The sequence below is a fragment of the Pelecanus crispus genome, chromosome 1, assembly GCF_030463565.1.
Source record: "Pelecanus crispus isolate bPelCri1 chromosome 1, bPelCri1.pri, whole genome shotgun sequence".
Taxonomy (NCBI): Eukaryota; Metazoa; Chordata; class Aves; order Pelecaniformes; family Pelecanidae; genus Pelecanus; species Pelecanus crispus.
In genome coordinates this window covers 157,620,706-157,634,522 of record NC_134643.1, presented here as the reverse complement: position 1 = coordinate 157,634,522, position 13,817 = coordinate 157,620,706, and the positions used below count along the sequence as shown (strand labels likewise).

Here is a 13,817-nt window from a genome sequence, read left to right as displayed (position 1 = left end):
ATACATTGTAGACAGTAATTACAGTACCCTCTTGAGTAAGTTATGCAGTTTTTACCCAAATGTCCATGTTTATTAACTGTGTCATTTAAAAAGCCTTTCAAACCTAACTGTAGAGTTAAACAGACTAAACATAAGATAATGGAATAACAAGTTAATATTTCAAGTTGCAGTTGTGTGAAAAATATTTTGGTTTTGATTGCTATAAATTCGTGTAAAAACTTAAAATAAAAGCATCCTTAGCACTGACCAAAGAAGAAAGGAGCAGTGGTGGAGTGAGAAGGAAATAAAGTTTACAAACAGATTGGCTTTTTCTTTTTCTGCTTCTCTTTATCCTTTGCTTCACGTTCCCGTTTGGCAAGTCGTCGCTTAAATTCATCTGGCATTTTCTCATAACAGTGTTTGCAGACAGGTTTTAGATCAATTTCAACAAACTTATCCCTTTAGAGTTAAACACAGAAAAAATAAAGGACAGAAAAGGAGAAGAGTTAAGAAGACTAACTGAAAGAAGACCTGAACAGACAGCTGAAAGAGATGTAAATTAGTAAGTGGAGCAAGAGGAAAAAAGATGCACGTATTTTCTCAGTGCTGCTTACATGTTTTACATACTGTAACAGTTACACTATAGCAACATCTACACTTTGAAGATAACTGCTGATATGTTTCGAAGGCATCACACTTATCAATAAACTTACTTGAGTGTTAACTTAGTGTTGCAAGTTGAACAAGCGAAACAGTTCACACACCATGCCTTGTTCAGAGCGGACACAACTAGGGCAACAGGAAAAAAAAAAGAAATCATTAGCATTACAGGAAAAAAAAAAAAAAGGCATTACAAAAATTTTAAGCTCCCACTTTCATGAGGCATGAAGAACAGCCATTTGCTTCTTGTATCAAGTATTAAGGCCTGTAAGAATAATGTGGCAAGGCTTGGAAGGTATATATGAGTGCAGTGTAGCAGGACCATGAAACATTGATAAAACCATCTCTGAGGGTACCTACAACTCTGTGTTCACCAGCAAGACCAGTTTTCTGCCTCCTGTTGCCTGCTTCCACCTCATCTCATAGCATGCTGACCTCAGGCAACTGTTTTATGAGGCTGTGTTTCCAACTTAATCAGGAGACTTTTTCAGCTGAAAAGCAATCCAGCAAGAAGGTGTTTATGTTTTCATTTGGTTTCATTTCTCAGCTCCTGTTCAGACTGCAGTGCCATCAACAGTAGCACTTGCCTGGCCGAAGAAAATAACATGAAGCCAGCAGTCAGGACACTGCTGGTAAATCAGCACTACCAAGGTGAAAAAATTCATGGACTCGTGGGATAAATTACTTGATCAAGACAAACCTGGATATATTTTTATTCTTTGCTTTGGAGAGAAAGTAACTATTTTCTCTTTGTTCTGTATTTTAATCCATTTTCTGTTCTTCCTCTCTTTCAGTGTTCCTTTCCACTTTTCCCTGCCAAAATTTGCCTCTCTTCTTAATCTGAGTTACAAATGCAGGAAAATGGTTTTCTCATAAAATACAGCATTTTGTCAACAACAAACAGAACCAGAACATTGTCATGCAGAGGTTTTTTTCCTGCACTATGCAGCAAGCACAACCACAGAAGCATAGTAATTCCACTGCTTGCCAAAATAATACTAGTCAGATGAAAGTCTTCACTCCCAAGCAACCTCTGGAATAGAGTCATAGACACCCTCCTGAAAAACTGCTGCCACAGACATTTGTTTCACCAGAGAGAGAGAACAATATTGGATACTCATAATTTGTGACAGCAGTGTCAACTTTGTGTGCAGAAATGGGAGAAGAAATGTAAAATAATTGAAGATGTACATTGAAAATAAAGAAATTACTGCATTACACAATATTCTGTTCAGTTCAGAGACTAAAACATACAACATAGGTATCAGATTATATGGTGAAAGGTTAGAAACATACAGAGGTGTGGTTATCAGACAAGGCTGAATTTATTCATCCACCTCAAGTTCCAGTTCTGCTCATTCTAATAGGATTTTACTGAAGAGGAGGACACTGTTTCCTGCCAGCATTTTGGATTGTCGTTCTGCAGGTATAGTCCAGTCCGGAAAATGTGGGGAAAGCACATCTCTGGAATGTAGGTCTCACCCTGTAGTTACATGACTACTAGTTTATGTCTCTTTTTACGTGCTAGAGGCTCCTCCTATTTTGCTAATGGCTTGGGCTTAGGTGAGGCTAACATTGGTATTATAATATTTACTTTGGGCAGGGGTAAATAGGCACATAATGTTGCACTATTTCAGGTAGAATAATTTGCTTTTGCCATTTTATCATAGCTGGTTGTCCAATCTCCCCCCCCCCCCCCCAAAAAAAAACAAACCAAAAAGACAACCAAACAACAAAAAAAACCCCCAAACTTAAACCACCTGCTTCCAGTTCTGCCTTTACAAGACAGTCTTTCCAAGTATGATCTTTCCTGGTTTTGTGACATTATCATCAGCCTAGATTTTCAAAAGACAGGTGCCTGTGATAGGTAAATATCTCTAGGAACCAAACTGACATAATGGGAACTAGTCACTGTAAAAAAATCCCTTAGAGGGCCCACCCATGTCTTTCAATATCTGAATACCTTTTCAAATTTGGTTCATGATCCCTAAATTAATTTGAGGAGATGCCTGTGTGGTCATTCTCACCTTCACACGTGTTCTTTTTCAAAGACGGTGGGGCAGGAAGCCACTTCTGTGCACCTCCCAGCATTTCTGGCCTTTTCATGTCACTAAGGGGTTTCCAGTTGACCACAGTTCTCTTCAGCCACTGAGTGGTCTTCTACCATTACAAAATGCTCGCTGTAAGGTTTTCTTACCATTTGGTCTCTGACTTATCAGCTCTAACCTAACTTCTGATCAAGAGAATCGCTGGTTTTGGTTTAATAACTACAATCAAGGATTTAACGGGGGGCTGCTTTCCCCTTACTTCCACTTTTAAAGAGAACTTCCATCAGAAAGGAACATTAAGAAAACAGTTAGAAAAGTGCTTACCATCTCCTTCAATCACACGGTTGCAATGGAAACAAACATCACCAAATAGCTGAAGACAAAAGAGAAGTAATTAATTTTTTAATGTAATGATTTTATCAAGGGTAGGTTCTCAAACTAACAAAATAACTATATTTCAGCTGATGAGCAGAATAGCTTTCCCATTTCTTTTAGTAAAATAAAGAGAATGCTGGCAAGTCTGGTTTGGTTTTCCAAGTATGTTTTGCATCATCTCACCACAAAAAGTCTTTGCAATATTAAAGATGAAAACATTTGTTTACATCTGTTTGATCCTCTGTAAATATGATTTTGTTTTGTTTTAATATTTCCCTAATCCTGAACGTTTGAAATACAACAGTCAGTGTCACATACACATCATTACTAATCAACCAATTTAACATTTGGACTTATATGCATCACTAGAACAACATATTGCTGTTTCTGGCAAAAACTGTAAAGAAATGTTATTTTTATTTTTGAGGGGAAAAAAAAAAAAAGGAAATTAGGAAATTCAGGCCAAAAATTATTCATTTTATTTTGCGGCTTAACATTTGTCCACAATGTAACAATTAAGAAGTTCCCAAAATTTCATGTATTTTCTAACTGCAGTAGTTAACCTAGTAAAAGACATTCACTCTACATATAGCTCTTGTCTGGCATACGTACTTGCCCCATCATGGCTTCAACACTATTACTACCAGCGTCATGGCATTTATTGTCTACAAGTATGCCAGCAACATTTCAATCATCTGCCCTTCATCACTGACAAATTAAGAATCCATCTGTAATTAGCAGATGCGTTACAACTCCCAAATGTCACCCCTAGTCTTGTATTTATACAAGCGAAGAGGTGGACGTGACACAACGCAGATGGCTTCCAAATAAAAAGGTCTATACATGGTGGTGCTGGACTACACAATCAAGGGAGCCTGGAGAGAGATGGTACCAGGGTATGTAACTCCTATCTAAATGCAAGTGGTCACCAGGTGGTGTCCTCTGACAAATTTAGTCTGGGCAGTCTTCAGCAACCTAATGAATGAGCTGGGTGATGCAGTGTATGATGTTAACACACAGTCATCTTAAGAGTAGCAGCTGTAGGGAAAACCACCCTACTCACTAGGACCTCGTCTTAAACCGCAGCTACTGAATGGCAAATCTTCTTCAGCTTCTTGGGAAAGACTGGGTGTCATTAGCTGCTCTGATCTCACAGACATGTAAAAGCTCGTAACAGCTCTACTTAAGTACCACTAAGCTTGAAGAACAACCCAATACTGCCTAGCCTTTGTGAAATCCCTGCAGTTTTCTTTCTCAATACCAGACCAATGTATAGAGAAACCTGTATAAATTAATTGCAACACAACATCTGCTAATTGGCATTACACCCACAAGTGCCTGTAAGAAAACAGAAGAATGTCCATGGGTTTCCATCTCTGTCTAATAAAACCAATTCACGAGTTTACCAATTAACACTGTTTTTAAAAATATGCAACCTTACCTGATTGTAGTGGGTCTCACAATACGCCAAGCCTTTTCTCTCGTAATGACGATGACCCAGAAATGGCTTTTCACATTTTGCACAAACAAAATGCTACAAAGAAAATTACATTTTTTTAATTATTATTTGGAAGTAATGGCATTTTTCTGGAAAGCAAACCAACCAAACCCAGTACTGAACATGACTGAAGTCTACTGAGCTAGCTGTGCCATCTTGAAAAGGAAAGATAAAACTTTTTTGTTTCTACATTTAGACCACTAAATTAATGCTCCTTTTAGTGTCTTCAACATTTCAATCCAAGTGTTACCAAAAAGAAAAATCAAGCAAAGGGATTCTGGTATGTTATCAATGAACAGAATGAAGAGATTTTAAATAATTTGCACCAACATTACACTCTTGTGAAGAAAGCATTTGCTGGAGGCAATTTTCAAACCAACAAAAGGAACAGACTTTATCTTCCTCAGTCTTGTACATGGCCCTGAAATATGAACCCACACATAAAGTGCTTTAGAGATATTTACATGGCAGGTGACTATGGAAGACGTAATGATGCTCAGTAATATTATGGTTGCCACAGAATTTTACTGCCTTTCCACATGTACTGTTTTGCACTCTGAGATTTTCTTCTATAAGGACCTCACAGTGCTTCCTTTGATTACAGATTTTAGCTTCAGAGTCAAAGTTCTCTGCAAGGCAGGAGATAACTCCTATTTCACAGTGGAAGACCAGCCACAAGAAGGCTGAAGATTGGATTAGGAGAAAGCATTTACTAATCATTGCTGCATACTTTGCTAATCCTTTCATTGAAATTGATCATCAAAATCCCAGATAAGTATGTTAATGTTTATGTTTGGAAAAGACAATGTATCATCTGATGTTTACCTCCACATGCCATTGTTTGCCCATAGCGTTCACCACACGGCCTTCAATTGGTCTTCTACATGCCCCACAGATGGGGACACCCATTTTGTCATGGCAAGGCAAGCAGTATAATTCTCCCTTCAACTCACGAGCATCAGCAGTAAGTTCCTTCCTGTTCAGAAGTTAATGGATTGAGAGCATGAATAAAGGCATTGAACAATGTCAACTCTTGAGAGTTTCTGAAAAGAAAAAAATAATTTTTAGCATTTGTTTTAGAAATTGTATTTGTACTACAGTAATGCAGCAGCATCAGATATGACATAGTTCAACATAGTTCAAGACTGATCACAGTATACTGAGAACAGGCTGCTAAGCGAGATGCACTAAGTCTCTCTGAAGACAGCTGCTGAGCTATTGTCATTCTGCACTCCGGTTACATAGCACAAATGTGTGTGTGCAAGCTGAAGACATGTTTGGTTTAAATTCTGGCACTCTTATCACCAGTTTACTTTAGATTTGCATAACATAATACTTCGTATTTTGTAAGGCACCACTTTGTCCTGTAGAGTCCAACATTTCTTTACCCCTCAACAGCTCAGCTGTTGTTTGAACTCAAGGTCCAACTCCACCATCCCAAAAGCAGTAACATACATCTGGCCGCAAGGCACCCAAACCCCACCCCTCTTGCCAGTGGTATAGGACAGGTTTTCACTTTATGATGTAAATCAATGAAGCAAATAAACATAGCATTTTCCTGTTTTCCTTTGCAAAACTCAAGTTACCCGCAGTTTGCACAGTTGAAATGATCAGGGTGATAAGGATCATTTTTGAATATGAGAGGCTGTTCATCAATAATGGCATGACACTTCTGGCAAATGTACTTTCCCAGGCCTCTGGCTTTTTCCCTGTTATGGCAAGGACGGCAGAGATGTCTGAAACAGCATAAAAAAGAGAGGTAAGTACTGGTACCAGGTACTACAGTGCAAAATGTAAACAAAAAACCTATCAGAATCTCATTTCAAGCAGCCCTTTTTGGGGGGAAAATAGCCTTTAAAACAATTTCCTGTCAGGCGAACCAAGTTCAGAAAAGGGAGGGCTATCATTTTATTTTCTGTCATCACAGGGATATAATTTCTTCAGCTCATTTGAGTTTAGGCTGTGATGAAACACAGAAAACAAAGTTTCTGATAGATTCTCATTGCTGAATGTTTTATTCTCAAAATCTTCAAAATTTAGATTGGAAGCTGCATGATCACACTGGTCCTAATTCTGTAAATAACTATGAATATCATCATACACAATGGCCACAGAACCCACATTCTTGTGATCACAGCTGGTAAAAATGTCCTACTCTATGAAGTATCCCACTGAACTTAAAGCAATTATTAATAAGTAAGGTGCTAAACTAGACCAAAATTGGAAACCCACGTTGGAAAAAGAAAGTAAAAACTGATAGTAAAAAAAATAAAGACAATGCTTCTGTATCTGAATGTTTTCTCTCTTATTACGTATCACAATGGCCCCAAAATGTTACCAGGTAGAGAACACGTTTGCTGAGAAATCTGGTGTTGAAGTAGGTAAACTGTTAATATTTTAAGTGTATATTTTAAGATACCCATTCTTAGTTTCGTGATGCACTCTTAGGCCTTTTCCCCACAAAAGATGCTTCAGTTGCTCCACCTCAGCTGAAAAGCTTCAGGAACCAAAACCTCTCAGTCCCCTCTCAGTTCATTTTATTCATGATCAGTAACAGAAGGAAGGGTGAAGATCTACCTGCCAGCATTCTTGACAAATCCAATATCAGCCAATACTTGTTGGCAGATATCACAGCAGAAGCACTCTGGATGCCAGCTATTGTTCATAGCTTTAATAACACGACCAATAATGAACTCACCTGTAAGAAACACAACACTGGAATGTAAAATGCCATGCTACACAAACTTAAAAGAAACCCACAACCAAATTGCTACAATGACATCATCATCCTCTTCCTCCCCCCCAATTCTGGTAGGATACATTGCTTTCAGTATCACAGTTCGGGTTCTAAACTCTGGAATTTGGGTTTGTTTGGGTTTTTTGCTATGGGTCAGAAGAAAACATTCTTGCTTGATGGAGGACCTTCTGTTCTTTACACACAAGTCCTTCTACATGCACACTCCACCTCTCTGCAATCATCCTTTTTCAGTCCCTTCCCTGTTTTTACTTACCTGTTGTCAAACTGTTAAGAAATATATGGAATTATTTATATAATAGGGCTTTCTTGTGCCCTAACCATCTTTCTCCTTCTTTTCTTTTAGAAGATGACACTTTTAACTTGTCGTGTACATAGTAGTGTTTTCTTATGTGACTAGGACCAAGCCCTGAAGGGGCTCTATACTCAAAGCACAACAGAACTGAGCTTGGGTGGCTGTGGACCTCCTGCAAAAAAAACCCCACAGAGTCAAAACACAAAGGCGCAGTGAAGCTGCAGAACAGTCAATCCAAAACACACAACTTCTGACCTACCATGAGGAGTCCTGTCCTGTGAGGCATTAAAAGAATAATGTAAGAACTACTGCTTTGCATGCACGGTGTGACTGTACTGCACAGGCAGTGGAGCCATGTCCACCACACACGTGATTTAGTCATTCTCTATGTGGATGTTGTAGCCAAGGCCCCTGAGCAGTGCAAAGGCTCTGCCTAAAACACATTGGGAGCTCAGCTTCCCAGTGCCATGGGAGGCTGAGTCCTGGCTCCAGGGAGCCACCAACTCAAACAGCTGCCAAAGGGGAGCAATTGGGCAGTAACAAATGCAGATGGTAACATCTAGCATGTGAATGTGTGGCGCTCCCATGAAGTCATAGCTTTTCAAGAACAAAACTTGATGGACTCTAAAAATGTTGGGAATGCTCAAGGCCTCGTCACTGACAACAGCCCCATCAATTTTAGCCACGCTTACTAAATCCAAGCAGTGGCAAAGCCCAGCTCCACGCAGGACCCCCATGAGGTTTTAAGGGAGCTGGTGCTATGAGGAGCCAGGGCAGGAGCAGTGGGAGCTGGGGAGGAGAAATCCTGGAAATAGGCAGCATAGCTCCTCCATGCTACCCCTGGCTGGGGCCAAAGATGCTTTCAGCTCCTGGATGCTGAAGAGGAGAAGGCCCCTCTACTCAGCTTCCTGGGGGGAGTATAGGTGCTAACAGCCACCAGCAGAAGTCAGCAGCGTGTGGACGAAGCTGGTGCGCGGGAAGAGCGGCACGTTGCATCTCAAGGGGTTAGGTATGAGGTCTTTAGAGGTAAGGAGCAGGGAAGCAGAAGAGGCCCCTGCACAAGGGAGCAGGAAGGGGAGGAAGGAAGGGGGCTGCGGAGTGACTGGAGGAGCACAAGGAGCACTCAGATGTGGGAAGTGACCAGCCAGTGGGATGAGGTGACAAGACTTCCTGGTTTGTCCTGTACTTTAGACTTGCTCAGAAATCGCCACTGACCCCTTTCTTCCTCTTCCCCTGCTTGCTCACATCTGCGGCTTTAGATTGAAAGGTCCACAACATCTGCTTCCCTCTCCCTTGGTGTTCAACCCCTCCCTCCACACAAGGGAAAGGCCTCACTGAGATAAGCGAAAGCCATAGCACCTTGCTGAGGTGCCACAGAAACACAAGAGCTTCCAGACTGGTGTAAGCAAGAGCCAGGTAATGACTTCCCAGCCCTGCCCCAGCACGATGCGTCACACACAGAGGGACAAAACTTGCAAATGATTACAGCACAGCAGACACGCAAGCATTTACATCAATAGTGGCAAATAAAACACAGCCCTCAGTGTTACGTAGGGTTAACATCAGACGCTGAAGCCTTAAAGGTACTTGTTTCAAAAATACGAAGGGGGACCAGCTGACCCATCAGTTGATTTATAACACTAGATGACAAAGACTGACCCCACTTCTGTGGAATAGTAGTACAGCACAGGTGAGTTACAATAGTCAAAGCAGGTGACAAAGACTTGTTGCAGGGTTTCAGCTGCATGAGCACATGCATGTAGATGTATATAACCAGGAGTCATGAATGGTCTGTTCATTTGATGACTGGATGGATCAACAGCTAAACTACTCACTCAAATAATGCAAACTTTTTTAAAAAAAAAAAATCCCATTTTTTTATGACCTTTAGGAAGAGCAGCTCCCCAAATTCTCTGAAATGTAGTTCATTCTGGAAGTTCAGATGCTCAGCCACACAGGGCCATCTCCCAGAGAAGATACACAAGGGCTGCACATCTTCCTCCACTGATGTTCCTATCTGGGATCAGTGTGAAGTGTTTCACCTTGGTGTAAAACTTACCACATTGATGGCAGCAAGGGGCAAAAAGCATTTGGAAATCATGTTCGCAGTACTTCCTCCCTTCAAACTGCAAATGGAAAAAAAATCTGAGTGTTAGAGGGATGAGGAGCATGCCCTTAACATAAATGCCATAACATACCAGTTTGTTTCCAGATGCAATTAGGTAGTAAAACATAAGGGGCTGCAGAAAAAAACAGACCATGTGCTAGGCATTAAAACCACCCACCTTAATTCAGCTACTAGTTAGCATGTAGCGTTAATAGCACACCACTCCTCTAATACTGCTGAGAGTGTAAGGCATTTTCTGTCACCCATTTACATCACAAGAGACATCTGAATTTTGACAGACTGCAGAAACTCTGATGCAACTGAGCCAATTCTGGGCAGGAAATTAGCTAACGAAAACCTTTCCTGGGGGGAAGCATTTTCCCTGAACCCATTTGATCTCTTCCTCACTCCACATTTTCTGCAAGAATGACCCAGCATACCAGAGGAAGTAAGTACAGGAGGAGGAACAACACCCAGGAACAGAAATCTTTGCAATTTATGGAGCAGTACAGCCAAAACCTGAAGGGAAATAAGGCTTTTCCTTTGTGATGCTTATTTCATAGAATCATAGAATCATTTCAGTTGGAAAAGACCCTTAAGATCATCAAGCCCAACTGTTAAGGAACAAAGTTCACTACATCGACCAGATGAAATAGGGAACTGAGCTTAAGGGATTTGGATTTGGATCTGAATTTCTCACAGCTTAGAGAAGTTCAGCTGCAGTTCAAGCTCGCATAGAAAAAAAACATATGGGAAAAAAAAATTCTACAGCACCACATTAGCAGCTTCGCTGCAGAATATGTAAAAACATGTAGGCAAAATATGTCCTGAAATGAAGGGCAATGTTTAGATACCTTCAGGCACATCATTACTAGACACACATGCCAACTAGCATGTCAAGACCAGACAGACAATATTAGGTATGCTATGAAATGTTTGAATTTGAATGTCTCAGTTTAAAACACTGGAAAAGGGGGGTAGCAGGAAACCCCACTCCTTCCTTTTTACTTGGTCTAAGACAAAACAAAGCGAATAGCATAAAATACTACCCACAAATTAAGTTTTGGTGCACAGACAGAAAGTAAAGTAATGTGCTTGAAGAAGGCTCTGGGGAGACTTTATAGCAGCCTTCCATTACCTGAAGGGGGGCCTACAAGAAAGCTGGAGAGGCACTTTTTACAAGGGCATGTAGTGATAGGACAAGGGGTAATGGCTTTAAACTGAAAGAGGGTAGATTTAGATTAGATATAAGGAAGAAATTCTTCACTATGAGGGTGGTGAGGCACTGGAACAGGTTGCCCAGAGAAATTGTGGATGCCCCATCCCCGGAATTGTTCAAGGCCAGGCTGAATGGGACTTTCAGCAGCCTGGTCTAGTGGACGGCGTCCCTGCCCATGGCAGGGGGGTTGGAACTACATGATCTTTAAGGTCCCTTCCAACCCAACTATTCTATGATTCTATGAGATGCACAGGTTTGCTTGGATTTCACAGCCATCCCATGTTGATCTGGGTGGACCAAACAGGTTTTCTTCCCCTCTGGTTTGCATCAGGCAGGTTGGTTACCATTCAGTCTTGTTTATATTTTCAACTTTCTCAGCTCATTTGTGCTGCCTTTTGTGGATGACCCAGCAGTTCATCTGTCAGAGAAAGCCTTGAGCTTCTATAACAAATCCCACAGCACATATTTTAAAAGCAAGGTCATGTAACTGTTGTATGCTGGAGGTCCATATGTTAAATGGCTCTGCATAGAACATTTCACCATGACATAACCTCCAGCTGATCTCCACATTTTCAGCTAACTCAGTGGAAAGACATGCACAAAAACTGAGTCTTTAAAGACCCTTTCTCTAAGGTAGTTTCTGGCAAAGCCCATTTTAAGAAAACACTCAAGGTGCCACTGGAATAGAAACAAATCTGACAAGTGCATTGCAGCTGCACCTTCCTTTAAACTTCCTATAGGCTATTACAAACACTTTAGAAACCCCACCAAACCGAAAGGAACTCCCTCTCATTTAGGAGACAAGTCACATGCCACTCCATTTTATTTTAAGATAATAATAGTCATCACCATCATCATCATAACAACAACAGTGATACAGATTCCCCAGTTACAGCTCTTATGAGTAGTCCATAAGGATTTTGCTGTATTTCTTCTATTGTGGGATGCACCTCTCTAAGCCCTTCCATCTCCCCCACCTCCGCGCAGCGCAGAGCAGATTGGGTTTCTTCTGAAAGCACCCAGCAAGAGGCTGTTAACGAACAGCTGGGCCAGGGGTAGGACTCATCTCTCCTAACCTCCCCTGTCTGAAGGTGAGGTGCCCACACTCCCCAGTGGGAGACACGGGCAACCTCTAGTAGGGAGGAGCCATTCTTGGGCCCAAGAGTAACGTGGGTTGGAGGAAATGCCCACTGACTGATTACAGTGGGGCCAACCTGTCCCTCTGAGCATGCTGCCACCAAAGCTCTCCATTTAAGCCAACTGCTCTGCTATCAGTATAGGACTGTGCACTGCTACCTGTTGTAAGACTCTACAACAGCAGCTCCAGGGAATACACAGTTTCCAGGCAGTCGAGTAAAAACAGACCAGAATTGCTACCACTTCACTTCTGATGGCAAAGCACAACGAGTTCGGAAACTCTGCTGGCACGTGCTTGTGCTAATTTCTGTTTAGGCTGAGTGCGTAAGAAAAGATGCTAAACTGATGATACTGAGCAAACTGGAACACAAATATACCCTAAACCCACAGTTCCCGTGCAACATTAGGCACACAGCTCTCGCTTACACCCTTATGCAACAAGGCCAACACTGTCTGGTTACAAATCTGTATTATAATTTCTAACAGAAGCTCATGAGGACATCAACAAAATTCCTGCTATGCTGTGCAAACTCCAAGCTGTGGATGGGCACTGGTCCGGCATGGCACTGCTTGTGCCTGCAAGTGTCTCGGCTCTGGTGGCAGACCACCGTGAGCTGTGCTGATCGGGGTCCCTGCAGGCAGCCCGGGGACACGTCCCACAACATCACCTCACCAGTTCAGCCCCCGCCCATGGAACACAGTGTGAAAGCTTATCATGTCAGCATTTGACGGCAAATGTGATAAGCAACTTAATGACTAACTGGAAGAATTCTGCAAGGCTTGCAATAGGCAGGGGAAGAATATTTGACTTCCCGATTGCTAAAAGCTGGAAATCATTTCCAAGAACACTAGCTTAGCTAAACCAGGCACAGAATAAACACAAACTCATGCTGGGCAACCAACAATGCCTGTGTTTACCCATGGGGAACCTGCTCAGAAAAACACGTTACCTGGCCACACCACCAAACGCATCCATCTTCTCAAAGAGTGCATTAAGCCAGTCAGAGGAAGACATCCTTTCTGCCTGTCTTCTCCAGTCACTTTTTTGTGACAGTGATACAGATCATCTCAAGTCTTCAGAGCACTGTCGGCTATCTCCTGAGCATGGGCCAACATAAATCCACCCTCCACCTGCTTAAGGCTGTCCCTCCCTCTCCTCCAAATGCTGCCACCCGGTATGTTCTCATCTCTAGTACCAAGGTGCCGAATGAAAGAAGAGCAACCTGTGCCCTTGCCCGCCCTTTTCACTGAGTAGCACCACCAGGAAACATGTCGGGGTTTCCACTGCAATCATCTCGCTGGCCACTTCAGTGCTAAATGAGAGTCTTTCTGGTAGCACAGGACACACGTGGACATCCTAAAAGGTGCAGAGACAGAGAAGGCCCTGCCGAAGATTTCCCAGCTGAAACAGCCTGAAAGGCACAAGGACCGGGACAGCACGGATATCCGCTGACCTCTCCACTCTCTAGAAGATGACCAGGACAAGCCAGTATAGATGAGGGAGGAAGGCTGGGTGAGATTTATGAGCCATCACCTGAAGGCTGTCAGAGGGCTTAAACAGACCAAAAAGTACCTCTCTTCAACAGCAGCAGACAGACTTGCTGGTGTGGAGAGAAACTGCAAGATCTTATGGTGTACACTAAAAGGGCCACAGGCAGAAGGGTGATGTGAAGTTTAAGCCACACACAAGTCTTTACATATTCATTCAATCCTCATCACAATTATTTTACCTCTATAATAGCTG

General features: G+C 42.0%; 1 protein-coding gene across 3 annotated transcripts in view; it reads right to left on the bottom strand.

The window, feature by feature from the left end:
- Positions 1 to 13,817, bottom strand: part of LIMS1 (LIM zinc finger domain containing 1) — a 35,268-nt gene that overhangs the window by 1,651 nt on the left and 19,800 nt on the right. For 2 of the 3 annotated variants that reach the window (XM_009485480.2, XM_009485472.2), the window contains exons 3-9: positions 9,670 to 9,736; positions 7,138 to 7,258; positions 6,147 to 6,296; positions 5,386 to 5,536; positions 4,504 to 4,596; positions 3,012 to 3,060; positions 693 to 768 (exon numbers count right to left, since the gene is read on the bottom strand). In XM_009485480.2, the coding sequence (XP_009483755.1) occupies positions 693 to 768; positions 3,012 to 3,060; positions 4,504 to 4,596; positions 5,386 to 5,536; positions 6,147 to 6,296; positions 7,138 to 7,258; positions 9,670 to 9,736 (707 nt within the window). Of the gene's footprint in view, positions 1 to 290; positions 439 to 692; positions 769 to 3,011; positions 3,061 to 4,503; positions 4,597 to 5,385; positions 5,537 to 6,146; positions 6,297 to 7,137; positions 7,259 to 9,669; positions 9,737 to 13,817 lie in introns of those variants that run through there. The other variant, XM_075727844.1, reaches the window with a different exon arrangement.